Below are 27,400 nucleotides of genomic sequence, written 5' to 3'. Positions count from 1 at the left end.
GGCATTTGGTAGACATTGACATGCAGGAACATTGACATTGGCTTGGAATTGCAGCACATGGAATCACATTTGCAACTTGCAGCACAATTTGGGGCTTTTCCCAATTTGCGCTCTTTTTGGCATATTTGCCTTCTCAGATTTTGGGACTTTTGCTAGATTTGCTGTCCATTGCAATGATATTTGCTTTGTTCACCTCAATTTGGGTATATTATACATTTGCCCCTTGATTTGGGCTTGTTGTCTTGTTAGATTTGAGGCACGCAGCCTCCACTTGGGACATTTACAGCTCAATTGATCATTGGATACATTTGCCCCTTGTTTTCGGCTGATATTTTTGCAGGACAGCTATCTTTGGGGTCCTTTGACCGTACAAATATTGTTTTGCAGGTCATATTTTTGGGGACAGCACGTGCATTTAGGTCATTGAGCAGTCAATTTTTGGTTGGTCACTGTCTGACATTTGCTGTCATTTTTGGACAGCCAGTTCATTTTGCTGTGAAAGCCTTGAGGCACATTTTTCCTTCAGGGATTTATGTTTGCCATGGGAAGCAACGATTGGCTGGGTATGTTCTCAGCTGAGGACAAGCTCGATGGACCCAATTATCCCATGTGGTCATACATGGTGAAACATTTGTTGGTTGCCAAAATTTTTTGGGGTATTGTCTCAGGATCGGATCTTTGACCTTCCTCTGTGGCATCCACTTCTACTACTGCTACCGCTGGTGCAGCTACTACAACCACTTCTGGATCTACTGCCACCGCTGGTGCAGTTGTTACAGCCACCTTTGGATCTACTACTACTCCAGCCACACCTCCTACACCCGAACATGCCAGATGGGATGGTAGAGATGCCCAAGCACATTCTATCATTGCTTTTTCAGTCAAGAGACATATCATTCCTCACATTCGGTCTTGGAAAACATCAAAAGCTGCATGGGACATCTTGGCTCACCAAAATAAGGGAAAGAATTGGCAAAATTACAGCAAACGCAAGCCTTCTGGAGGCTCATCTACTGCTGGACACTAATCTAATTCTGCCCCGTTTGATGCAAAGAAGAAAGACAGCAAACGTTGTAATTATTGCCAGAAGCCAAGACATGAAATGTCACAAGCGCATCGCTTCTGAAAAGAAAAAGCAGCAAAAGGGACTTGCTGTCACTACTACTGTTGCTGCCCCAGATCATGGTCATGAGGCAGCAAACATTGCTCACCATGAGTGGGTTTTCACGGTGACATGCCAGTACCATCCATAGAAGCATTCTACAGCCTTGTCTGTCTTAGATTCTAAGTCAGATTGGTGCTTCGATAGTGGTGCTTCCAAGCACATCACTTCTTGCAGATCAGTCTTTCACACATTGGAGGCTGCTGCACATGGTGGCACCGTGACACCAACAATGCATCATATCCCGTGAAAGGGATTGGCCAGGTCGAGGTCACTTACAGTTTGAGGTGATACGATCACGCTGAGGGACGTTTTGTTTGTCCCAGGTATCAAGAAGAACCTCATCTCCATTGCTACCATATCCTTGAATGGCTTTCGGGTTCTCTTTGGTGGTTATCGATGTGCCGTGTATGACAACCGGTACGGTCACATCATAGTACTTATTGGGTCACTTTCTTCTGGGCTATATCATCTTGATGTCTATGACACACAGCTTGCTATAGAGGCAAATTTGGTGGCTGAATCTGTAATTTCAGATTCCCACCTATGGCATGCAAGGTTGGGTCACCTCAACTACAGAAGCTTGGTTAAAATGCATTCACAAAACATGGTGGTTGCTCTCCCACCCATGCATGCACCGGTTAAACATGTTTGTGAGGGATGCTTGTTGGGCAACATGCACTGTTTCTCATTTCCAAAGGATGGGACAGTTGGTGCATCTAGGAAGCTTCACCTTGTGCATAGTGATGTGTGCAAGCTGATGCAGACAGCATCTCTTGGGGGCTACCTTTACTTTTCTACCTTTGTGGTTGACTACACCCTTGGATATATGGCATGAAGGCCAAATCAGATGTGTTCTCATGCTTCAGACATTGGCTTGCCATGGCTGAATATGAATCAGGGAACAAGCTCCTTACTCTACGCACTGACAGGGGGGGAGAGAACATGCCCCGCGAATTCTCTGATTTTTTGGTAGTTCGGGGTATTATTCATCAATGTATAGTGCCTTATACTCCGTAGCAGAACGGGCTGGCAAAAAGGAAAAATCTGTCAGAGATGGAAATGGGCAGGTGCATGCTCAAAGGGAAGTCTTTGCCAAATAAGTTTTGGTTGGATGCTGTCACGTGCTCCAACTATGTGCTCAATCGGGCACCCACAAAGGCATTGAAGACTATCACACCTTACGAGGCATGGCATGGTCGCAAACCTGAAATTTCTCATATGTGCGTGTTCGGGTCATTGGCTTATGCTCATGTGCCATCTCAGCTAAGGCACAAGCTTGAAGACAAAGCTGTAAAATGCATATCCATTGGTTATAGCGCAAAGAGGAAAGGATACAGGTTGTATCAGCCCTGCATGGGCAAGGTCATTGTTGGTAGGGATGTTGTATTTGCTGAAAATGTGCCTTTACCTGGTTGGAATGCAAAAAACAGCCTACTGTCGATTCCTCAGATCTCTTTGATACATTGTTGCCTCTCTTTCAGTCGCCCATAGATCCAGAGCAGCCAGTGCAGAGTTTGTGCCATACACTTCTACCAGTGCACATCCTCCTCCAATAGTTCTTGCTCAGCCTGATATGCCTTTAGTTGATGATCATGCTATTGAGCAGGCAGTTGCACAGGAGAGTGTTGTCATTAAACAACAAAAATCAGTCTTGAGATGGCTTTTGGACACACTCAGGGACAGCAAACAAGCTGAGCCTTTGCCAGCCCGCACTAGAGGTGTGCATAAACAGATGCATGTCAACTATTTGGCTGTAGCTTTGGTTGCTACTGCTTGCAATGAGAAACCTTTATGTCACAAGGATGCCTTTGACAACAAGGAATGGATGGATGCCATGAAGGCTGAGCTTGAATCCATTCATGCAAGCAACACTTGAAAGTTGTGACTTGCCAGCAGGCAAGCGTGCCATTGGCACAAAGTGGGTCTACAAGGTGAAAAGTGATGGCAGTGTTGACCGTCTCAAAGCCCGCTTGGTTGCAAAGGGATATGCACAACAGCACGGCATTGACTTTGAGGAGACCTTTGCTCCCACCTCATGCATTACTACTATGAGGTGTGTCATTGCTATGCCATCTCATCGGCATTGGGAGGTTCATCAGCTGGACATCAAGACTGCCTTCCTTCATGGTGATCTTTAGGAAGAGGTCTATGTCACTTAGCCACCTGGTTTTGAACAATTAGGTTCTGAAAATATGGTTTGCCGGCTCAGAAAAGCCCTCAATGGTTGAAGCAGGAACCCCAGGCATGGTATGCGAAGATACATGCATTTTTGACAGCCCGTGGCTTCATAATAGCCCAACCGAGGCCGCTCTTATGTGGATGACATGCTTATCACTTGGCCAGATATGGAACAAATTGCAGATTTCAAGGCTGATATACAATAGTCTTTTGCCATGACAGATATGGGCCGGTTGCACTATTATTTGGGCATACAGTTTGCATATGTTGAGGGGGGTATAATGTGTGAGATTAGAGGGAGCAGAATGCAAGAGTGAGCACTGAATGGATGAGTATGAAAGTACAAGAGAGTGAGAGGTTTTATCTAAGTGACAAAACCTTATCCTATCCACTAACCGTAGTTAGGGATCTAACTGTGGTCAGGGGGAAAAACCTTAATGAAGGAAAAGTGCCCCTAACCTACTTATTACATTACATTGGCCACTACCTAGAATATACCAATAATTCTAACACCCCCCTGCAGTGCCAATGTGGTGTATAAGGTAGTGACCAATCACCAAAAGGAGTTAAGTTCAGGGCACTGTGAAATGCCTCAAACTTCTCACGTGGAAGTGCTTTGGTGAAGATGTGTGCAACATTGTCATGTGTTGGTACATAGATCATACTGATCTCCCCTGCATGCAAGTTCTCTCTGACATAATGATAATGAACCTCAATGTGCTTCGTGCGAGTATGAAACACATGATTCTTTGCCATTGCTATAGCACTCTGACTCTCAGTGAGAATTGGAGAAGGACCCTCCAATAAGAGATGAAGATCAGCAAATAAACGACGCAGCCAAACACATTCAACTATCGCTGTGAAAGTTGCCCTGTACTCAGCTTCACATGAGGAAGTAGCCACTGTAGATTGTTTCTTGCTCAGCCAAGAAATGCAAGCTTTGCCCAAAAAGAAACAATTACCACTAGTGGACTGCCTGGTATCATAGTCTCTAGCCCAATCTGAGTCACTGTAAGCATGCATCTGCAAGTCACCCCCCTTGGGAAACATCAAGCCATAAGACTTTGTGCCTTGCAAATAATGGAAGATGCGTTTCACAGCCTGCCAATGTGTTGTCTTTGGGCTGTGCATATTCCTGCTCACTTGAGATATTGCATACTGAATATCGGGTCTTGTATTGCACAAATAAATGAGGCATCCAACAGCCTGGTTGTAAAGTGTGACATCCACTGATTCACCTGCATCATACATAGTAAGCTTCAGCCCCGGCTCAATGGGAGTGGCTTACAATCTTGCATGTTGAACCTATCCAAGAGCTTTTACACATACTTGGATTGAGACATAACAATGCCACGCTTGTCTTGTATGAATTGGATCCCCAAATAGAAATTTAACATGCCCAAATTTGTCATGTCAAATTCAGCTTTCAACTCAGCTTTTATTTCCTCATTTGACCTTGTGAGCAGCATGCCATCTACATAAAGAATGATGACCAAAATATCCCCACCATCCTTCTTGCTGTAGAGGGTGCTTTCCGTGGGACTATTGTGTAACCCCTTACTTGCCAGGGGCATACCATGCACGTGGGGCTTGTTTCAGCCCATATAAAGCTTTATTCAGCTTGCAAACTTGAAGTGCATTGCCAGAAAGTTCTAATCCAGGAGGTTGTTTGACATAAACCTCTTCCTGTAAGTCACCATTAAGGAAAGCTGTTTTTATGTCCAATTGATGGACATTCCAAACAAAATTTGCAGCCATGGCGATAACTGACCTTATGGTGGTCCTCCGGGATGTAGGAGCAAAAGTCTCCTCATAATCTATGCCCTTTTTCTGTGCATAGCCTTTGGCAACCAGCCTTGCCTTATACCTATCAATGGACCCATCTGGCTTCCTTTTCACTTTGAAAACCCATTTGGTATCAATGGCATGTTTCCCTGGTGGCAAATCCATAACATCCCGAGTCTGATTTTTCTCAATGGACTGCAATTCATTGTGCATGGCATGCATCCAATGCACATTATCCTTTGCTTCTTCAAAAGAATCAGGTTCTTCTTTATCAAGGAGAGTACCTGCATAAGTTGTCTCAACAGAAAGTGCCCCCCTCCGTGCCTTACTGCACTACGAGTCCTGCCAGGCAAAGGTGCCTCAAGCCTACTCTCCCTGAGAGTCTGTAGCAACCAATTCGGAACTGTTTTGGTTGCATGTATCTCTTGAATCTCTTGCTTGACAACTTCATCCACACCCTGTGGAGGAACAAAATCAGCATGTGGCTGAATTGGGGCATGTGGATTAGGAGGAGGTTGCTGTAAATTCTGATTTTCAGCATGAACCTCAGCTGGGGAACCAAAAGCTACAGGAAGTATCCCCTCAAAAACATTATCTGAAGAAGTTGGAATAGTAAATTCAGCATGTGTATGAAGAATTCTCTGAAAAATTAACATCTCTACTCACAACATTCTTGCGAGAGACAAGATTGTAGAGACGATAGCCTTTGCTTTGTGCACTATACGCAACAAAGATACACTTAAGTGCCTTATCTGACAACTTATGTTGAAACTCCACAGGCACGTGGGCATATGTAACACAACCAAAAACTTTGAAGTGATCCATTGAAGGCTCTCTCCCATGTCAAGCCTTCCATGTTGCTTTTGCTGCCCTTTCCCTTTGGGCTTGAACTTAGAAAGCATGGCATGCTCGCCAGCCCTTGTTGCCATGTTCTTTCTTGTCTGCTCCTCCTGCAACAAGAGTCCTACCAACTCGTGAAAAGAGTAAGGATTGCTGTCCCCCCTCAGTGACAAATTCAACGAGGTGTGGAAATCGAGATAAGACTCAGGAAGAGAATTTAGAGTTGTGGTAATCATCTCTGAATCTGGAATAACCTCATCTATATTCAGCAACTGTTCCCTTAAATCGTGAAGTTTTGTGAGGTAAGCATTCATGGAATCTCCCTCATCCATATGTGTATGAGATAGCTCTCTCTTCAGAAAGGAAACTCTGGCATCATTTCTTGTTGCAAACATGCTCTCTAAAATCTCCCAAGCTGCCTTCGATGTCTTGCATGATTGAATGTGAGGAATAATAAACCTCTTGACAGAAAGAGAAATAACTGAAAGAGCTTGTGCATCCCTAGAATCCCATCTTTTCTGCTGTGCTGTGGGAGCCACTGGAGTAGCAGTTGCTACTCCAATCACTTGTTTTGCATTTTGACCTCTACCCTTGCCTCTAGCTATAGGAGTGATAGGTGTAGCCACAATTTCTGGCCTTGTCTCATCTCCATTGACATAATCCCAGAGATGTCTACCAACCAAGATGTTGCGAACCATAAAACTCCACAAGGAGTAGTTGGTGCCATCCAACTTATCCTTTTGTGTGAGGACTCCAAACACCTCATTGGGGTTGTTTTGAGCCATTTCTGCCAGAAAACTAAAAAATGCAGCAAACTCGACAAGTAAAATCCCTTCTTGTGTGTAGGCCATCTTCTGCCGGTTCTAGTGATGCCCTATGGGCCCTGGTATGTGCCTTGTAGACATAGTTATAGGCACTTAGTGTTTTAGTGCCTTTTATGCCACATAGGACATTTAGTTCTATGTGACACCTAGGACACTTAGTCCTAGGGTCTACCTTCAAGTATCTTGTACTTTCATTTTTCTTATCTAGTAGACGTCAATCATGAGGGTACGATAGTTCCCAATGTCCATGGGGTCTCCTGCTTTGTGTATCGGTACGATAGTAGTGGTGCTCCATGTTGGTGGGAAGTCGTGGCAAATTGCAAGGTTAAACATATGTGCAAGGATTGGTGCTAGGACCTCTTGTGTGAGGAAGGCTCGTCTCTTGCGGCGTGTCAGCCGTTGAAATATCCTGTGTGTCTCGTGTGGCGTCAACTGACCCAGGGGTCGCTGTCGTGTGAGGTGGGCTCGCATCTCTCTCTACTCATCATCAAACCAGGGATTCTGAGGCATCTTCCCATCTCGTACCCGTGAAGATTGGGTCGTAGGAAAGGATCTGGTGGCAGCATCCTGTATCACTGTGACAAGGGTAGCTGAGGCGTGGGCGAGGTCTAGATCAGCCTCCAATAAGGCCGTCTCTGGCCAAGTGGCACACATACACTGGATCAAGAGCACGGTCAAAGTGGATCTGGGTATGGGTAGCGGTACGAGAGAGAGAGAGAGAGAGAGAGAGAGAGAGAGAGAGAGAGAGAGAGTTTTTATTCTTGTTTTTTGGAAGATTCTGTTTCTTGTTTTGCTTGTTTATTTTTGCTTATTCACCTTCTTCCTTTCTTCTTTATTTCTTGTTTTCTTCTCTTTTGTTTATTTGACGTATTTTCGTAGTATAGCTGCTTATGCTTGGGCATTGATGACGACATTAAGTATTGCTTTGCTTGCTAAGTATGTCTTCCTTTTGTTTTTCAAAAAGTTTTTGTTACCTCTTTTTTCTTCTCTTTCGTTGTCTCTTTTATTTTCTGTGTAGTTTTTTGGACTTTTGAACAAAAAAATTTCTAAATTTGTATGATTGGATATATTCTAGTCTTACAAAGGTATTTAAAAAAAAATTCAGAATGAATTGCTTCATTAATGCACAAAAAACAACTCTTTTTTGGCTTACAGCTATTATGAGATTCACACCGGGTAGTTGTAAAATTTGATTTGAGGAAATAAGCATGAGCACTAAGATCAGGGTCATTAATAATTAAATCAACGTCTATAGAGCTACAAAAGAATAAAGACGTTGAAGTAGCATGAAATGAAAGTTGCTTGTCTTTATTATCACACTTTGGATTACAAAATTTGGCCACCAGGCCATTGAGGTTAGCCTCCAAAGTAATATGCTGTCCATGCATACAAAAGGTATTAGTATGGCCCACTTAATCCATATCAGGGTTCCATTTGAAGAATCACTCTTTGCCTAGCAAAACATTTATGCGGTTCTGCTTTCTTGTATTCGCAAGGACGATGCAGGTAGATTGCGATCACATACCTCTGAATCACCCAGGGGGACTTCACCACTTAAGAGTGGTTACTGCTCATTGTAGGTAGGTTCAATTCTCGTACCAGAGGCAAGGCGACAAACTTGTGAGTTTTTGAATCAACATTCACTTGATGTCCATTTATGGCCCCTCACATGAGTAAAATGTCATACCGGCCAAAAGTCAGTGAAAACAACTCACAACTATCACAATCATGCGAGAAGTAAACAAATCAGTGCTAGAAATTTCAGTAGACATATCTAGCATGGAAACTGAACTGCTTTATCTTCCATTATTGAGTATTTTTCTTCACAGAAGGATAGTTCTTGGCAATGTGACCAGCCTTGTAACACTTGAAGCAGAGGGATTTCTTCTTGTGGTTCATTTGAGTTTCTTGAATCCTTTTGTCGTTGCTTTCGAGGAAAAGTTGTTGGCAAGATGTATTGGTGCGGGGCCTCTTTGCTTGGTTATTACTCTTTTGGCAGCGGCCTTTTGATTTGCACTTTGACAATCCACTAGGTGTGCCTTTGGATGCGATGGTATCGTCATAGGTCTTCGCAAAACAAACTACATCCTCCTGTGATGTAAGTTTATTGCGGTGGACGACCTTTTGATAGTCATGTGGGCAACCAGTGTAATGCATACCCTCCATAGGCACTTGCGGGAGATTGGACTATGAAGCCACATGGCTAGAACAAGAGAATTGCTTGGGCCCATGAGCATAACAAATCGCCGTACAGTCATCTGAACTGTGTACAACAACAATTATCAGCCGTATAGTTACCAAGTTCCGTCACATGCTTGCAAAGTGCGTTGTTCAGCCATTAGGGTCTGCCATGCAGCCTACAAAATCAGCTGTACAGCTTTAAGGCTCATAAGCTTTTCCCTCTAAAGGATTTTGATACACTCCAAGGCTGGATCTTCCAACACAAAGTGGTCACTTAGGAGGAGGGTCTTCCCCTATCTAGAGAACTCCATGATATCATCATGTATCATCTCACATGGGATGTGACCCTTTGTAATCGCGTAATGTGCATAGGACGATATATGTGAGGGAAATTAGCATACTACAATGAAAATCAGCCATTGGCTGCATCAGGTGTATGAACTCGTATCCACATGTGTCTAGCATGCTCTGCATCATAGATATGAGTGGTCTCAGATGAAGAGAACTACTCCATTCCCAGAGCCTCATACTCCGCTCTCTCTCCTCATCTCCTTCTTATGGGTAACTTGGGTAGCGCTCTCTCAGGACTCTTGTGTGTCTCAGTGTAGAAGACAACATCTCCTCTATCAGCGTACGTCTTTGAGAACCCTCTTGGATCGGACCAAAGGGTGCCATTAATCTCAGAATCGTCCCATCTAAGATCGAGAGCGTGCCGCTCCTTTGTCTCCACACGCCTATGTCATGCGTAACATATGTTGTTGACCCTTTCTTGGAAGTCGCAGACCATGTGATGATACTCAGCACGGCGCTCGGGCACGGATGAGAATTGCAATTGTTTCAACAAAGCAAGCACTCAAATGTGTATGGCTGTAGTTGCAGCCAAAGAAGTACTTCAGAGAGTCCCCATCAAAAGTCTTCCCCACCAATCTGGTGGCAACACCAATAGATCAGTAGAAGAACAACAGCAGTCAGCAGGTTACATCCGCAGCAGCAGGTCAACTACAGCAATGCTGACCTGCAGGTCTGCAGATTTATTTGGGGGGGGGTTAGGGTGGCTAGAGGACCGCATGAATGGAGAGGGGAGGGGAGGGGGGTGGTCTTAGAGAGGGAGAGAGGGAGAGGCACAGTAAATTGCGCAGTGAGGGGGGTGAGGGCTTAGGGGCTGAGGGGTGAGCTGGAGAGGGCTGGGGAGGGATCGCGTCAGAGGGGAAGGGGGACTGGGAGGGGCAGGTGGGGGCCTAGAAGAGCTAGGAGAGGGGTCATGACAGAGGGGCAGGGGCTGGGGGGTCTTCTAGATGTGTGTGTGGAGGGAGGGAGAGAGAGAGAGAAAGAAAGAAAGAAAGTCTATTAATGTCCACTGGAGACCAAAAGGTCTATGGGACAGCAAGAAACCCTCTAGTACATCTGCTTTAGGGAGGGCACATGGCAGCTCCCAAGGAGTGCAAGGAAGGAGAGAGAGAGAGAGAGAGAGAGAGAGAGAGAGAGAGAGAGAATGCAACATTCACTTTGTTTTCTAGCTCTAAACTCTTCAATATTCCTTTTGTGCTTCTAGATGACCGTGATGTTGCTCCCAATTTTCTTAGGATATTTTTTTTAAAATATTGGGTCTAGATGTCCATGATGTAGCTGCCAAAGTAAAAGAGAATTCAAGAAGTTTTCTTAGGCAGGAAAGAGAGAGAGAGAGAGAGAGAGAGAGAGAGAGAGAGAGAGAGAGAGAATTAAAGTCTTCAAAAGACTGATGGGTCTATGAGACTGAAAAATCGTGCAAGTTGTGTGGGTGGAGCTACTAAACGAGCATCCACTCCAATGCAGAATGCAAAAGTGCTGAGTGCAAATGATAAGTGCTGTGAGAGAGAGAGAGAGAGAGAGAGTTTTGGAAATGGTGGCTAACGTATGTTGACAAAGGTGAATGCATCGTATGAACAGGCTCTTCTAGATGCACGAAAGCTTATTGAGCGAGAAATGGAACGTTTCAAAGTTTGCGAAAAAGAAACCAAAACCAAAGCTTTTTCTAAGGAGGGTCTTGGTCAACAACCTAAAACTGTGAGTTATTTCTATATCTAGTTTTTTCATATTTGAGCCAATCTATGTGCCTTGTAGGGGAAGGAAAATGACATGAAATGAACGATTTATGACAAAGGATCTAATAATTTTTTGAAGCATTTAAGATGGTGAAGAAAAGTGAAAGGTGGGACCAAATGCAAATGTAATTTTAGATTGAAACATGAACCGAGGTGGAAGCAAAAAGCACTTCCAACAGATTATATAATTCTATTTACCAAAATTAAAATTAGTAAATGGTGGGTCTCGTGCCTTTTGGACTGTGCCATTGTACTTTTGGAGGTGATGTACCATGGCTAGGGTAGAGAGTAAGGGCCTTAGTTGTGGGTGTGCCCGCCCCTTGAGAGGATAGGGTTAGGCATGTGGTTAGCCATGCCCCTGTGATGGATAGCCAGGGTCCTGTGGTGGATCCAGTCATCCCTGGAGCAGGTATGGCTGGCTGGAGGGCAGCCCATGGTGGCTCACTGCATACGGTTGTAGTATGTACCCAGGAGGGGTTGCAGGCCAGATCGTGGTGTTCAGGGCTGGCAAAGGGCCTGTTGGTATGCTGTTATGGAAGCCATTTGCTGTGCTTTTTGTAGGCCTGCAGGGTGGGCCAGTTAGGCCACCCTTTGGGGCAGCAGACTTGTGGGCTAGGGAGGAGTGGAGTGCCTATATACAGCTCACTTGTTGTATCATCTCAGAATGGAGGTTTTCCCAGCAGTTACAGATGGGCCACCTAGGCTGCCTAGTCGGCCCAGTTAGAGCAGGGAGTCGGCCCATTCAGGGCTGTATGGATGGCCCCTACTGGTTGTTCAGCCCCTATAAGGGCCAATATAGGGCTGCTGGCCGGCCTGTTGTACCAGCCGACTGGGTTCTATAGGCTCACGGAAGCAAAAGGATGCACAAGAGTGGAGCAAGAAGTGGAAGCCGTCACATCAACTAGTAGAATGAAAATGAAAGTACAAAGTACTATAAAAGAGAACCCTAGGACCTAGTGCCCTAGTGGTACCACTAGTACTAGGTGTCAGAAGACACTAAAAGTACTGGGTGACCTAAGTGCCAATAACTTAAGCTACATGGCACATACCAGGGCCCAGAGGGCATCAATACGATCGGGAGAAGATGGCCTACAACCCCCCCTCCATGGTATGGGCTGAAGTATTCTGGAAACGTCTCAGAATACTTGGTATTTTCTAGTCATGGTGGCACATGTTCATCCAAAAGGATATAGCCACCTATGAATGTACAAGGTATGCTAGATCATGTAACTAAGGGAACCAAGTGTAAAGCTTGTCGAAAGACTTCGAACATGGGATGAGGAAGCGCCTTTGTAAACATATCTGCTATGTTGTCCTCTGTGGGAAGGTAGGACAACTCTCTGTCTCCTGCCGACAACCGCTCTCGAACATAATGATAGTGAACTTCAATGTGCTTGGTACGTGCATGAAAAACTGGACTACGCGCCATGGCCAAAGGACTCTGGCTGTCAGTGTAGACCATAGTGGAGGATGTCTGGCTGTCAGTGTAGACCAAGATCTGTAAGTAACTGTCGAAGCCAGACACACTCTACTGCAGTGGTGAAGGCTGCCGTGTGGGTCCACTAGAGTAGAGATTGGCTTGCAATCCTCAAACTAAAAACGATCAAGAAGTTGTCCAATATAGTTGGACTGTGACATCATGATACCCCCCTCAACATGAGCAAACTGAATGCCCAAATAATAGTGCAGCTGTCCCATGTCTGACATTTCAAAAGCTTGCTGCAAATCAGCCTTGAAAGCTGCAATATGCTGAGTATTAGGGCCCGTGATCATCATGTCATCCACATATAAAATCAGCACTAAAAGACCAGATCCACTCCCACGGACATAAAGAGTGGGCTCTGTGGGGCTATTCTTAAAACCAAGGGACAGTAAGTGTGCATGAATTTTAGCATACCATGCCCTGGGTGCCTGCTTCAAACCATAAAGGGCTTTTCTCAGCCGGCATACCTTGTTTTCAGAGCCAACAACCTCAAAGCTAGGAGGTTGTGTCACATAAACTTCTTTCTACAGATTCCCATGAAGAAAGGCAGTCTTGATGTCAAGCCGGTGCACTTGCCATTGGTGATGGGCTGCAATGGCAATGACACATCTAATAGTAGTAATCCTGGAAGTGGGAGCAAAGGTCTCCTCAAAGTCAATGCCTTGTTGTTGGGCATACCCTTTTGCAACAAGACGGGCTTTGTGTCGATCTATGCTGCCATTAGATTTCCTTTTTAATTTGTAGACCCACCGGGTACCAATAGCATGCTTGCCGGAAGGGAGATCTACTAATTCCCCTGTGTCATTTTTGGCAATAGATTGTAGCTCAGCTCTCATTGCATCCATCCACTCTTTGCTGTCAAAAGCATCTTTATGGCACAAAGGCTCTTCATTGCAAGCTGTAGCAAGGAGTGCAAACTCAAGAAAATGACCATGCATCTGTCTATTCCCTGATCTTGTCCGGGCAGCAAGAGGTTGATCTTGTTTGCTGTCCCTCAATGAGTCAAGAAGCCATTTGGGAACATGCCTTTGCTGTCTATTTACAGCTCTTTCTTCAATCATTGCATCATGAATAGTGGGATCATTTTGTGCTGGAAGAGGAACCTGCAAATCAGCATGGGGTGCTGGCTGATCATTGGTGCTGGCTGATCATTGCTTGTTGGAGGGCCTGCAGGAGGCTCATGTTGCTGGTCAAAGTCCCCCTCTGAGTGAAGCAGAGGTAACCAAGAGTCAAAGGCATCAAACATGTCAACTTCTGGCTTAGCTTTGCAATCCACAAGAGGAGAAGCCGAATGTTCAGCAAAGATTACATCTCTACTAACAATAATCTTCTCAGTATTTGGTTGATACAACCGATACCCTCTGCTCTCCTGGCTGTAACCAATAAATATGCATTTGATTGCCTTGTCATCAAGCTTATGTCTCAACTGAGATGGTACATGAACATATGCAAGAGACCCAAAAACTCTCATGTGTGAAAGTGAAGGCTTCCTGCCTTTCCATGCTTCATAAGGTGTAACAGTCCTCAATGCCCTTGTAGGTGATCTATTCAGCACATAGTTGGCACACATCACTGCATCAAGCCAAAATTTATTGGGCAAGGACTTGGCCTTAAGCATGCATCTGGCCATCTCCATAGTGGACCTGTTCTTCCTTTCAGGAACAGTATTATGCTGAGGAGTGTAAGGAGTAGGGCATGAGTGATCAATGCCCCGTGAAGACAAGAATGCATCAAACTCCTTTGACATATACTCTGCCCTCCTATCTGTGTTGAGGGTGAGAAGCTTGCATCTTGATTCATTCTCAACTATATTCAGCCACCTCTGAAAGCATGAGAACACTTCAGATTTGGATTTTAAAGCATATACCCAGCAATATCTTGTGAAGTCATCAATTAGAGTCATGAAATATTTGTACCCTGCAATGCAATTTGTCCTCATTGGGCCACAGACATCACTGTGCACTAGTTGCAATTTCCTTTGTGAGAATTTTGGGCTTTTCTTTTGAAAAGGAAACTGATGCATCTTACCCAAAAGACAACCCTCACACACATGTTTGGAAACTGAGTGAGTTTGAGGTACATCATTTGCCATTTCTGTGAATGTAACTTGGCAAGAGCTCTATAATTGAGATGACCCATTCTCTCATGCCAAAGATGAGTTTCAGCAAGCTGTGAATTTGAAATAGCAAATGCTTTAATAGAAAGTGCAGCTGAGTGATGATCAAGGTGATAAAGCCCCTTTTGCAAAGTGCCAGTGAGAACTATGGCATTGTCACCACGAAGATCATATACTAGGCATTTGTATCCATCAAAAATCACTCTGAAACCTGAAGTGGCAATTGCTGAAATTGAAATCAAGTTGACTTCAATTCCAGGCACAAAAAGAACATTTGTCAAAGTGACAGGATGGCTTCAAATGGATGTGAGCTGCACATCTCCAATTCCTTTTACAGCACAAGAAGCATTATTAGCACATGTGATAGTCCCCCCTCGAGGTGCATTAGCTAAGGAATGAAACAACTGTCTGCAAGATGTGACGTACTATCAAAATACCAAGACGGAGCATCATTAGCAGTAAAGAATGCATCAACTTTGGAGGGATCAAAGGAGCAATGGACAGCCCATGCCTAATGATCCTGGAGAGCATGTGCATGTGAGGCATCTGCTGGCTCGTGGGATTCAATTGCATGTGAGGTATTGACTGTCAATCCTGCTTTCTTTTTCTCCGAAGCAATGTGCTTCCTGCATTCTGAAATTTCATGCCCTGGCTTGCGACAATAGTTGCATCTTTTCTTCTTTGACTTATCTGCTGTATTTTGAGATGCATTGGAGGAATTGCCACTGTTAGGCACATATTTAGGCTTGCCCATAGGCTTGGAAGCCTTGCCTTTTCCTGTCTACTGTGATGGAAATGCATGATTAGGAATAGTAGCTTGCCTATTAGCACGACTTTGCTCTTCCTGCAAAAGCAAAGTGACTCACTGATCAAAGGAGTAGTGGTTTGGATTACCCATGGCCACTAGTTGAAGGGTTGTAGCAAACCCTTGATATGTATCTGGCAGCCCATTCAATTTCGTACTGACAAGCTGAGAATTTGGCACCACCTCATCAATATTGGCAAGTTGTTCCATGAGGTCCTTGACCTTTGTCAAGTATGCATCACCTTCATTCATGCTGACTTCCTGCAATTGCCTTCTTAAATATGCAACATGTACCTCATTGCGAATTTGATAAGAGAAGCCAATTTGTCCCAAGCATCCTTTGTTGTGACCGGATGTGAGGAGTAATGATTCTCTTGCATGATAAAGCAATACAGGAATGTGCAATTATATCTCTTGCATCCCATCTTGTTTGTTCCTGAGTTGGAGGAGCAGCAATAGGGGTGCTAGAGGATAAAGCATCAGGAGTAGTACCCTCTGCAGAGGGACCAGCAGTAGGGGCAGCCACTGTAGCATTGGCTGGCCTCAGATCAACCCCAGAAACAATGTTCCAAAAATGCCTTGCGACAAGAATATGTTTCATGAGATAAGACCACATCGGATAGTTGGTGCCATCCAACTTATCATCTTCACGAAGAATGCCAAATAAATCATGATTGTTGCCAGCCATTGCAAATGGGACGAGCCAAAAAAAATTGACAAAGTGACGCAAAAGATAGTGTCAAGGCTTGCAACTGCAAAAAATAGGACTTGCTGTCCAAATCTGAAAAAGCCCCAAAATAAGCTGTAATTTGCAAATGTGATCAAATGCCCTGCAATTTCTTGCCAATTTCACTTCAAATCTGAAAGTATTGTGCAATCTGCTTGCAATAGACCCAAAATCCCCAATTTGTAGAGCAAAACTGAGCCAAAAATGGTGCGAATTCAGGAAAAGCCCCAAATTGTTTGCAAATCTGCAATCTACTTGCAAAATCGTAGCCCGAATGCAAAAGCCCCAAATGTCACCAAAAAATTGCAGATCTGCTGCAATGTCTGCTCTGGACACTACGTAATGTACGGATGCTGAAGTATGAAAATGTACAAAAATCGAAACTGCTCGAAAATCCGAAATCCATAGAACTGTACGGACAGTACGGAAATCTATACAAATTGTACAGAGAGGTTCTGACGCACTGTACGAACGGCCGTACGAAATCGTACGGATGTTTTTTTTTCCCGACAATTGACGCGCCGCGCCGCGTGGAAATCCGTACGACTGTACGGAATCGTACGGACATCAGGTCGCAGGGTTGCATCGGAGCTGTGCGGGACGTCCGGTAGTTGAGCTTGACGATGGAGCTGACGTGCGGGAGCTGGAGCTGGAAGCAAGAAGCTAGGAGTAGGGAGCAGGTCCGGGAAGGAAGTGCTTTGATACCACTGTAGGCTCACGGAAGCAAAATGATGCACAAGAGTGGAGCAAGAAGTGGAAGCCGTCACATCAGCTAGTAGAATGAAAATGAAAGTACAAAGTACCATAAAAGAGAACCCTAGCACCTAGTGTCGTAGTGGTACCACTAGTACTAGGTGTCATCAGACACTAAAAGTACTAGGTGACCTATGCCAATAACTAAAGCTACATGGCACATACTAGGGCCCAAAGGGCATCAATACGATCGGGAGAAGATGGCCTACAAAAATAGCTGATTAGAGGGGGGCCATGCCTGACCAGGTAGGTCAGGTGTAGCAGGCTTGGTAAGGGGTCAAATGGCTCGCCAAACAAAGCACCAACCAGGTGCACACGTGTCGGCTGGTGGCAGCTCCAAGGCAGGCTTGTGGCGCCTCCAAACAGGCCGAGGATGGGCATTGCAGATCCGTGCACGGTCTTGTCAACTCTGCATCAGATGGGGGTTCCCACGAGACCCTGAAATAGGGGCAAACAGCTCCAAGCAGGTCCGTGTACACGCTAGCCACCGTGGTACCAAGGGGGTTCACCATGGTGAACTCCCTCTGTCTCTTCGAGGCGGGCAAACCCACAATAAAGGCCCTGACACTCCCTCACATGGACGGGCAGACCCACAACCAAGGCCCTCACTCAATGATACATGAGATGACCAACACCCCTTCTCAACTCCTGGATCATAAATCATCCCGAGCGAGTTGGAATGATTGCCAAGCAGCTGCTGTACCAAGGGCTTGGTGAAGAGGTCCGCCTTGTTGTCCTCTGTCTTGCAGTACGGTAGTTGGATCGCGTCATTGAGCACCTTCTCTCGGACATAGTGGTACTGGGTCTCAATATGCTTGGTACGGGCATGAAACACTTGGTTTCGAGCAAGGGCAATACAACTTTGATTGTCACTGTGAATGACTATCAGGGATGTTTGTGGGAACCCAATCTCTCCGAGCAACCGCCAGAGCCAGACTGCTTCACAAGTAGTGGAACATGCAGCACGATACTCAGCCTCGGTGGAAGACAAGGCTAGTGTTGGTTGTCGTTAACCCAGCGATGGTTGTTGAGTCTAGAGTAAAACAGTACCCAGTGGTGGGACGACGAGTGTCTGAATCTCCTCCTGAGTCGGAATCACTCCAACCTAAATGTTGGATCTTGGAATGTTGTCTAGACTGATAGAACAACCCTCGATTGAAGATAGCGAAGGATGTGCATACCAACGTCCCAATGGGTCTTCTTAGGGGTCTGCATGGAGGAGCTGAAAAGACCAACAAAATAACATAGTTCTAGTTTGGTATTGAGGATCCAAATCAGGGAGCCGATCAACTGGCGATATCTACTTGCATCCACTGGATCACTAGGGTCATACTTGGACAATTTGGCACTAGGGTCCATGGGTGAAGAAATGGCACGATAGTCTGTCATATGAAAAGCCTCCAAAAGCTCATGAGTATAACATTTCTGGGACACAAAATATCCTTCTGGCTCCTGTGAAATCTCCAGACCTAGGAAGAAGTGTAGGAGATTGAGATCTGTCATCTCAAAGGCTTGGAAAAGAGCTGCCTTGGTCTTGGAAATATGAGCAGCATGACTGCTTGCAATGAACAAATCATCACGATACAGGATGATAATGGAAAGAAGTCCCCTTGACGGAAAATGTACAGACTGGAATCAGCTCTTGAATGCTTCCGGACAAAAAACTCATCAATTTTCTGAGCCCATATAAGGCTTTCCGTAACCTTTAGACCATACCTACTGACTTGGTAAACCTAGGCGGTTGCTCCACATAGATTTCCTCCTTCAAATCACCGTTGAGAAATGTAGATTTAACATCCATTTGATAAATGGGCCATTGCTCATGAGCTGCAATTGCCAACACTGTCCAAAGAGTGGCCATCCTGGTGGTAGGAGCAAACGTGTCATCATAGTTAATCCCAGGGCGTTGGGAGTAGCCCTTAGCGACAAGTCGGGCTTTGTGGTCCCATCGGAGGAATACTTGGTCTTGAAGACCCATTTAAAACCAATGACGGAATGACGTGTGGGGCGTGGTACTAATTCCAGGTCCCATTCCGCTCAATAAAATCCAACTCCAACTCCAACTCCATGGCCCTCTTCCAGTGTGTCTGAGAGAGTGCTTCCGGAACATTCTAAGGCTCCTTGCCTTTGAGATGTGGGACATCAAGGAATAATTGACGTGAAGTGGAACTACCTCCAAAACCTTTTCCTTATTCCTTGGGATCGCCGGGGTCCATCCTCCTCCCGAAGCCATGAGGAAGGAATGTTGGTGACACCTGAGTCACGAAGGGTTTCAATCAACCAACCGGGTACGTTCTGAGAGCCTGACCCGAAACTTTCCCCTGCTGCCTGGAGAGGTGGGGAATCATTTGGATCACTGTCGGGGTCACTCTTGGGGGGAGGATGAGGAACAAGTGTGGGGGTTGGGGGCAGTGGAGGAACAGAATCATCACTACTGTCATCATCCATGATCTCTAGAAAAAGAGATGGGTCGACATCAACCATTGAAGGTGGAATTTGCTCATCAAAGATAACATCCTTGTTGAGGATAATCTCCCTCTTGGAAGGGTCATACAGTCGATAACCTGTAGATTGATAATTGCAACCGACAAAGATCATCTAAGTGGACTTCACATCTAACTTCCCCCTCTGCTTCTTTGGAATGTGTACAAAGGCGTCACACCCAAATAGACGGAAATAGGAAACATTGGGCTTCTTGCCAAAATAGGCCTCAAAAGGAGTTGCCTTGGGAACAACAGACATCGGAGAACAACCACGGTATGATTCTTCCGCTCAACAACACTTGCTTCAGAGGCAGTGTTGGTATTGGCGAACTCCCACTGAATGTCCTTTGTTACAGAAAACTCCTCAAATGGATGAGAACAAAATTCACCACCTTGGTTAGACGGAAGGATTTTCACATGAAAGTTAAATTCATTCTTAACTAAGGCACACCATTCCCGAAAATGAGAATACGCCAGAGACTTGTGGGCTAGAAAGTATACCCACATAAACCTGCAGAAGTCATCAACCATTAGCATGAAGTAGAGAGCCCTGCCATGGCTAGCAATCGTCATCGGTCCACAGAGATCAACATGGACCAACTGCAAAGGTAAGGAAGCCCGCTGTGAGGCTTGCTTCGGGAACGCATCCCGGTGTTGCTTTCCTTGAATACATGATTGGCATTGACTGTTCTTGCTGCCCACATTTGTTAAGCTGAGCACGATTGTTCCGCCTTCAGTGCCTCCTTCTTTGCCTCAATCCTCGTATCAAGGGTTCGGCGACCTTGATTCTTGCCCGACTGCGGGGCTGCCAAAGCATCGGAGCCACCGCCATGGGGGGAACTTTGAAACTGCTCCTCTTGATCCAATGTCATAGGCACCAACTCTTCCAACGTGAGAGTACACTAGTGATTAGTGAAGAATAAAAAGTAGAGTACTGGGAAGTGAGATGAGAGAGCAAAGTAATGGCCATATCTTCAGATGAGATCTCCTTCCTGGCCTGACGTATCTACTATTGAGATTCTTGAAGCTTATTGATATTTTCCCGCATAGACGAGGAGTTAGGAGGATCCAATATCCTCAAGAGAGACCCTCTTCATAGGGGACGTCTGGTTATAGAGGGAGGCCAAATGCTCCCACATGTGCTTTACATTAATAATAATCGGAGGAGTAAAGTTCAAGAAGATGAATGAACAGGCCCTTGCATTGAGATTTGGATCAGGTTCTCGGTCTCCATCTGATATAGAATACCTAAACTTGCATCAAGGGGATTTGGCCTTGTGACACCTACTAGAATGAAGTCCCCCAAGTCGTAAGAGTGTAATACTGACTCCATCTTAACACGCCACATGCCATAATTGTTCCCGTCCAATTGACGGTTGATAGGGAATGTGGGTAACACGGGGATCTTCACCTTGTTTTCTGCCAATTGTTGTAGAGAAGCCATGGGGAAAGAAACGGAAAGAATGGGGAAGATCGGGGAGGAGGGTAGAAAAAGGGGATGAGGGAAGAGAGGAGGAAGGAGAGAAGGCAGAGAGGATGGAAGATGATTCTTCCTTCGACCTCCAAGTGATTGGCCTTCACACAATCCACAAATTGGATCTGAAAACACCCTTCAAAGTAAAATGCCCTTCTTTGTACTCCAAAAGACAGTCCATACCTTCTCAACTTCACTTCGAGCAACTCCCAAAAAGTCGGTGTAGCTTGCTGATTGTATGACCTCTCCACAGCCTAGGTCTTCTTAGCCAACCTTTGGCTGTGATACCATGTGAGAAGTGCAGCGGTGCTGAGCAACGATGGAGAGAACAACAAACGCTCACACAGGAAGAACTGAAAACGAGAGAGCTAGGAGAGACTTGCGCAAGGATCTCAGGAAAAGTCCTCAACTTCCGGAGAAAACCTCAACCAAACAAGTGGAATTGGTGACTGCTGCGATGCCTCAAGTGGGAGGGAGGGGGCCCTATTTAAAACAGCTGACTAGAGGGGGTAGGTGGTTGACTAGAGGGCCGACGCTGGTATGGAGAAAACTGACCAGGTAGGTATGGTGTAGCGAGTTTGGTAACATGCCAAATGGCCGGCCAAACCAGACGCCAACCACGCGCGCACGTGTGGCCAGGTGGCAGAGGCGGGCTGGTGGCATCTTTAAACAGGCCCAGGATGGGCATTGCAGATCCCCGCACCCTCTTGTCAACTCTGCGTCAGATGGCTGCCCCCACGATGTAGGCCATCCTATGGTGGTTCTAGTGATGCCCTATAGTCCATGGTATGTGCCTTGTAGGCATAAATAAAGACACTTATAGTGTAGTGTCTTTTAGGCCACATAGGACACTTACTCCTATGTGACACCTAGGACATTTAGTCCTAGGTCTAGGTACTTGTACCTTGTACTCCTTTGTTTTTGGTTAATCTAAGTTTGACGTGACGGGTGTTCTTCTGTGACCCTTTGCTATCTGCACTCTCTCTCTCATTCGACCCTTCAGTGGTATCAGAGCAGGATCTTCTTCCTGCGCACCCTTTCCGTACAGATCGTACTAGTTGCCCGTACACCTGCTGTATTGTGCTGTACCTGCTCCATCGTTCAACAGGTCTGCTATTCTGGGCCATTTCTCCGTACAGTCCGTACAGACACGTACGGATACCGTACATTTCCTGCAGCTGCTGTTCCAGGGACTTCCAGGAGTTTTTCATCGGCGACTTCACAGGCGTTTGTCCACAGCACTTTGCAGATCTCCATCAGCTAGTTTAGGCCTTGTACAGCTGTCTTTTCACTTCGGGCTACTTCTACAGCAGATCGCGATCTGTCTAGGACACTCTTCAGGGATTTCCAGCAGCTACATCGTTAGCTCAAAGCCTTTTGAGGCAGTTCCAGCCATCCTGTAGCTGCTCCTTCACCTCGACTTGCTGCTGCTGCCCTTCTGGAGACTCTATCTCCATCGTAGGTACTTCTACTGGCTAGGCGACCAGCTGGATACAATTTTTCAGCTCGCAATCTGCACTAGGCTCTATTTCGAGGCACCTCCAAGTGGCGAATGCTCATCTATAGCAGGCGCCTACTCCACGCGAGTTATTTAGGAGCCTCTCTAGAGTTGTCCAATTTGCTCTCTACAGGATCCTATAGCCTCCCCTTTGCTGAACCTACTGCATTGTGACAGTATTTGACTGTCAAACCCTAATTTCCAACAGGAAAAATTAGGGCTTTTGACATCTGGACCTTCAACCTGTCAATACAATATTTTGGACAAGGTTGACAACTGAAATCTTTCCAAAAATTGAAGTTTTCAGTTAATTTCAGGTTCAGGACTGTTGCATTGTGCCATGTCATCACTCAGGTCAACAAAATTTGGGGCTTTTGTGTTGGGAGCTTAATTTTAGCTGGTGTTTGGGAAAGTAAATCATACTTTTGCAGTTTAAAGCCTTGAGGCTATACATTGGGTCAGATTTACATACATTGGGTCACATTTGCAAAAATTTCAGCAAAATTTGGGGCTTTTCTGTATTTGCCCTCTTTTTGGCCAATTTGCCCTCAATAAATTTGGGGCTTTTGCCAGATTTACCGTTTTTGCAGTGAACATTGCCTGCCACAGTCACATTTGGGTCAAATCTGCATTTGCCCTTTGATTTGGGTCAGAAATTTGCAGATATTTGCTGTCATTTTTGGACAGCCAGCTTTTTGCAGTGATAGCCTTGAGGCTTTTGGGTTTTCAAGTCTTTTTCAGGGTATCACATTTGCTATGGTTGGGAACAATCAAGATTTATTTGGAGTTCTTCGTGAAGATGATAAGTTGGATGGCACCAACTATCCGATGTGGTCTTATCTCATGAAACATATTCTTGTTGCAAATCATTTGTGGAATATTGTTTCTGGGGCTGATCTGAGGCCAGCCAATGCTACAGTGGTTGCCTCTACTGCTGGTCCTTCTGCAGGGGGTACTACTCCTGATGCCTCTTTCTCTAGCACTCCTGATGCTGCTCTTCCAACTCAAGAACAGTCAAGATGGGATGCAAGAGATGCAAATGCACATTCATGCATTGCTTTATCATGCAAGAGAATCATTATTCCACACATCCGGTCTTGCAGGACAGCAAAGGATGCTTGGGATAAATTGGCTTCTCTCTATCCGATTCGCAATGAAGCTCGTGTTGCATATTTGAGAAGGCAATTACACGAAGTCAGCATGAATGAAGGTGACTCTATGGATGCATACTTGACAAAGGTCAAGGACCTCATGGAACAGCTTGCCAACATTGATGAGGTGGTGCCAAATTCACAGCTTGTTAGTACCACATTGAATGGACTACCAGATACATATCAAGGGTTCGCTACAACCCTTCGATCAGTGGCCATGGGTAATCCAGACCACTATTCTTTTGATCAGCTAGTTACTTTGCTTTTGCAGGAAGAGCAAAGTAGAGCTAATAGACAAGCCATTATTCCTGATCATGCATTTGCTTCACAGCAGACAGGAAGAGGCAAGGCTTCCAAGCCTATGGGTAAGCCAAAATTTGCGCATAGCAGCTGCAATTCCTCCCATGCATCTAAAAATACAGCAGATAAGTCAAAGAAGAAAAGATGCAACTATTGTCGCAAGCCTGGACATGACATTTCAGAATGTAGGAAGCGCATTGCTTCGGAGAAAAAGAAAGTAGGATTGACAGTTAATGCCCCTCATGCTATTGAATCCCATGAGCCAGAAGATGCTTCACATGCACATGCTCTTCAGGATGATTGGGCATGGGCTGTCCATTGCTCATTTGATCCCTCCAAAGCTGATGCATTCTTTACCGCTAATGATGCTCAGTCCTGGTACTTTGATAGTGGTGCTTCCAAGCATGTCACATCTTGCAGACAGTTGTTTCATTCTTTAGCTGATGCACCTCGAGGGGGGACTGTCACATGTGCTAATAATGCTTCATCTGCTGTAAAAGGAATTGGAGATGTGCAGCTCACATCCATTTCAAGCCATCCTGTTACTCTGACAAATGTTCTTTTTGTGCCTGGAATTGAAGTCAACTTGATTTCAATTTCAGCAATTGCCACTTCAGGTTTCAAAGTTATTTTTGATGGCTACAGATGCCTAGTTTATGATCTTCGTGATGACAATGCCATAGTTCTCACTGGCACTTTGCAAAAGGGGCTTTATCACCTTGATCATCACTCAGCTGCACTTTCTATTGAGGCATTGGCTATTTCAGATTCACAGCTTGGTGAAACTCATCTTTGGCATGAGAGAATGGGCCATCTCAATTATAGAGCTCTTGCAAAGCTACATTTACAGCAGATGGCAAATGATGTACCTCAAACTCACACAGTTTCCAAACATGTGTGTGAGGGTTGTCTTTTGGGTAAGATGCATCGGTTTCCTTTTCACAACAATTGTCCAAAACTCTCACAAAGGAAATTGCAGCTAGTGCACAGTGATATCTGTGGCCCAATGAGGACAAATGCCATTGGAGGGTACAAATATTTCATGACTCTCATTGATGATTTCACATGATATTGCTGGATATATCCTTTAAAAGCCAACTTTGAAGTTTTCCTATGCTTTCAGAGATGGCTGAATATGCTTGAGAATGAATCAGGATGCAAGCTTGTCACCCTCAACACAGATAGGGGGGGAGAGTATATGTCAAAGGAGTTTGATGCATTTCTGTCTTCACGGGACATGATTCACTCATGTACTACTCCTTACACTCCTCAGGAGAATCTTGTTTCTAAAAGGAAAAACAGGTCCACAATGGTGATGGCCAGATGCATGCTTAAGGCCAAGTCTTTGCCCAAAAAATTTTGGCTTGATGCAGTGATGTGTGCCAACTATGTGCTGAATAGATCACCTACACGGGCTTTGAGAAGCATGGAAAGGTAGGAAGCCTTCACTTTCACACATGAGAGTTTTTGGGTCTCTTGCATATGTTCATGTACTATCTCAGCTGAGACATAAGCTTGATGACAAGGCAATCAAATGCATATTTATTGGTTATAGCCAGGAGAGTAGAGGGTATCGGTTATATCAACCAAATACTGGGAAGATTATTGTCAGTAGGGATGTAATCTTTGCTGAACATTCAGCTTCTCCTCTTGTGTACTGCAAAGCAAAGCCAGATGTTGACATGTTTGATGCCTTTGAATCTTGGTTACCTCAGCCATCATCAGAAGAGGATTTTGACCAGCAACATGAGCCTCCTGCAGGCCCTCCACTAAGCAATAATCAGCCACAACCTCATACTGATTTGCAGGTTTCTCTTCCGGCACAAAATGATCCCACTATTCATGATGCAGTCATTGAAGAAAGAGCTGTCAATAGATAGCAAAGGCAAGTTCCCAGATGGCTTCTTGATACATTGAGGGACAGCAAACAAGATCGCCTTTTGCTGCCCGGACAAGATCAGGGAATAGACAGATGATGGTCACTTTCTTGAGTTTGAACTCCTTGCTACAGCTTGCAATGAAGAGCCTCTGTGCCATAAAGATGCTTTTGACAGCAAAGAGTGGATGGATGCAATGAGAGCCGAGTTACAATCTATTGCCAAAAATGACACATGGGAATTAGTAGATCTCCCTCCCGGCAAGCATGCCATTGGAACGCGGTGGGTCTACAAATTAAAAAGGAATGCCCAACAACAAGGCATTGACTTTGAGGAGACATTTGCTCCCACATCCAGGATTACTACCTGCAGCCCATCATCATTGGCAAGTGCACCAGCTTGACATCAAAACTGCTTTTCTTCATGGGGATTTGCAGGAAGAAGTCTATGTCACACAACCTCCTGGCTTTGAGGTTGTTAATTCTGAAAATAAGGTATGCTAGCTTAGAAAAGCCCTTTATGGTTTGAAGCAGGCACCCAGGGCATGGTATGCCAAAATTCATGCACACTTACTATCCCTTGGTTTTCAGAATAGTCCCACAGAACCCGCTCTTTATCGTGGGAGTGAATCTGATTTTTTAGTGCTGATTTTATATGTGGATGATATGCTCATCACGGGCCCAAATACTCAGCAAATTGCAGGTTTCAAGGCTGAAGTAGATTTTTGACATTTCAGACATGGGACGGCTCCATTATTATTTGGGTATTCAGTTTGCTCATGTTGAGGGGGGTATCATGATGTCTCAGTCCAAGTATATTGGACACCTCCGTGATCGTTTTCAGTTTGAGGATTGCAAGCCAATCTCTAATCCAGTGTACCCTGTCTTCAAATTCTCAGCTCATGATGGGAGCCCACCATGCGATATGACTCTTTATCAACAGGCTGTTGGATGCCTTATTTATTTATGTCACACCAGACATGACTTGCAGTATGCAGTATCTCAGCTCAGCAGATTCATGCACATGCCCAGTTCACAGCATTGGCAGGCAAGTGAAGAAAGTCTTCAGATATCTCAGAGGCGCTCAGGATTTAGCCCTCTTCTATGGTGATCAGAGTTCACTTACCATGCATGCTTACACGGATAGTGACTGGGCAGGATGTTCCGACACCAGAGTGTCACATACTGGCAATTGTTTTTTGCTTGGCAATTCATGTATCTCTTGGCTCAGCAAGAAGCAACCAACAGTTGCCACGTCTAGCTGTGAGACTGAGTACAGGGCAGCTTTCGCCGCTACAGTGGAGTGTGTTTGGCTTTGACAATTACTTACAGATCTTGGTATTCGCCAGCTATCCTCCACTATTGTCTACACTGACAGCCAGAGTAGTGTTTCATGCGTGTACCAAGCATATTGAAGTTCACTATCATTATGTTCGGGAGCGGTTGTCAGCAGGAGACATAGAGTTGTCCTATCTTTCCACAGAGGACAACATAGCAGATACGTTTACAAAGGCACTTCGTCGTCCCAAGTTCGAGGTCTTTCGATAGGCTTTACACTTGGTTCCCTTTGTTACATGATCTAACATCCCTTGTACATTCATAGGTGGCTATATCCTTTTGGATGAACATGTGCCACCATGACTAGAAAATACCAGGTATTCTGAGACGTTTCCAGAGTAC

At 45.1% G+C, this 27,400-nt stretch overlaps 2 protein-coding genes across 6 annotated transcripts in view; one reads left to right on the top strand and one right to left on the bottom strand.

Moving 5' to 3' along the window:
- The window catches only part of LOC147885430 (transcription regulator NOT2/NOT3/NOT5 family protein), a 100,259-nt gene that overhangs the window by 7,722 nt on the left and 65,137 nt on the right, over window positions 1–27,400 (top strand). For 4 of the 5 annotated variants that reach the window (XM_087396087.1, XM_087396089.1, XM_087396085.1 and 1 more), the window contains exon 4: window positions 10,879–11,016. In XM_087396087.1, coding sequence (XP_087252213.1) covers window positions 10,879–11,016 — 138 coding nt within the window. The remainder of the gene's footprint in view (window positions 1–10,878; window positions 11,017–27,400) is intronic. The other variant, XM_087396088.1, reaches the window with a different exon arrangement.
- Window positions 601–6,666, bottom strand: LOC147885431 (uncharacterized). Its single transcript, XM_087396972.1, has 3 exons — window positions 6,362–6,666; window positions 6,042–6,247; window positions 601–815 (listed from the first exon to the last, which is right to left on the bottom strand). Exons 1-3 carry the CDS (start codon window positions 6,664–6,666, stop codon window positions 601–603), a joined length of 726 nt encoding a protein of 241 aa, XP_087253098.1.

The sequence above is a fragment of the Dipteris shenzhenensis genome, chromosome 25, assembly GCF_047967505.1.
Source record: "Dipteris shenzhenensis isolate YYH24624 ecotype China chromosome 25, Dip_SZ_1.0, whole genome shotgun sequence".
Lineage (NCBI taxonomy): Eukaryota > Viridiplantae > Streptophyta > Polypodiopsida > Gleicheniales > Dipteridaceae > Dipteris > Dipteris shenzhenensis.
The sequence above is the reverse complement of the archived record's forward strand: the minus strand, read 5'-3'. Positions and strand labels throughout refer to the sequence as shown.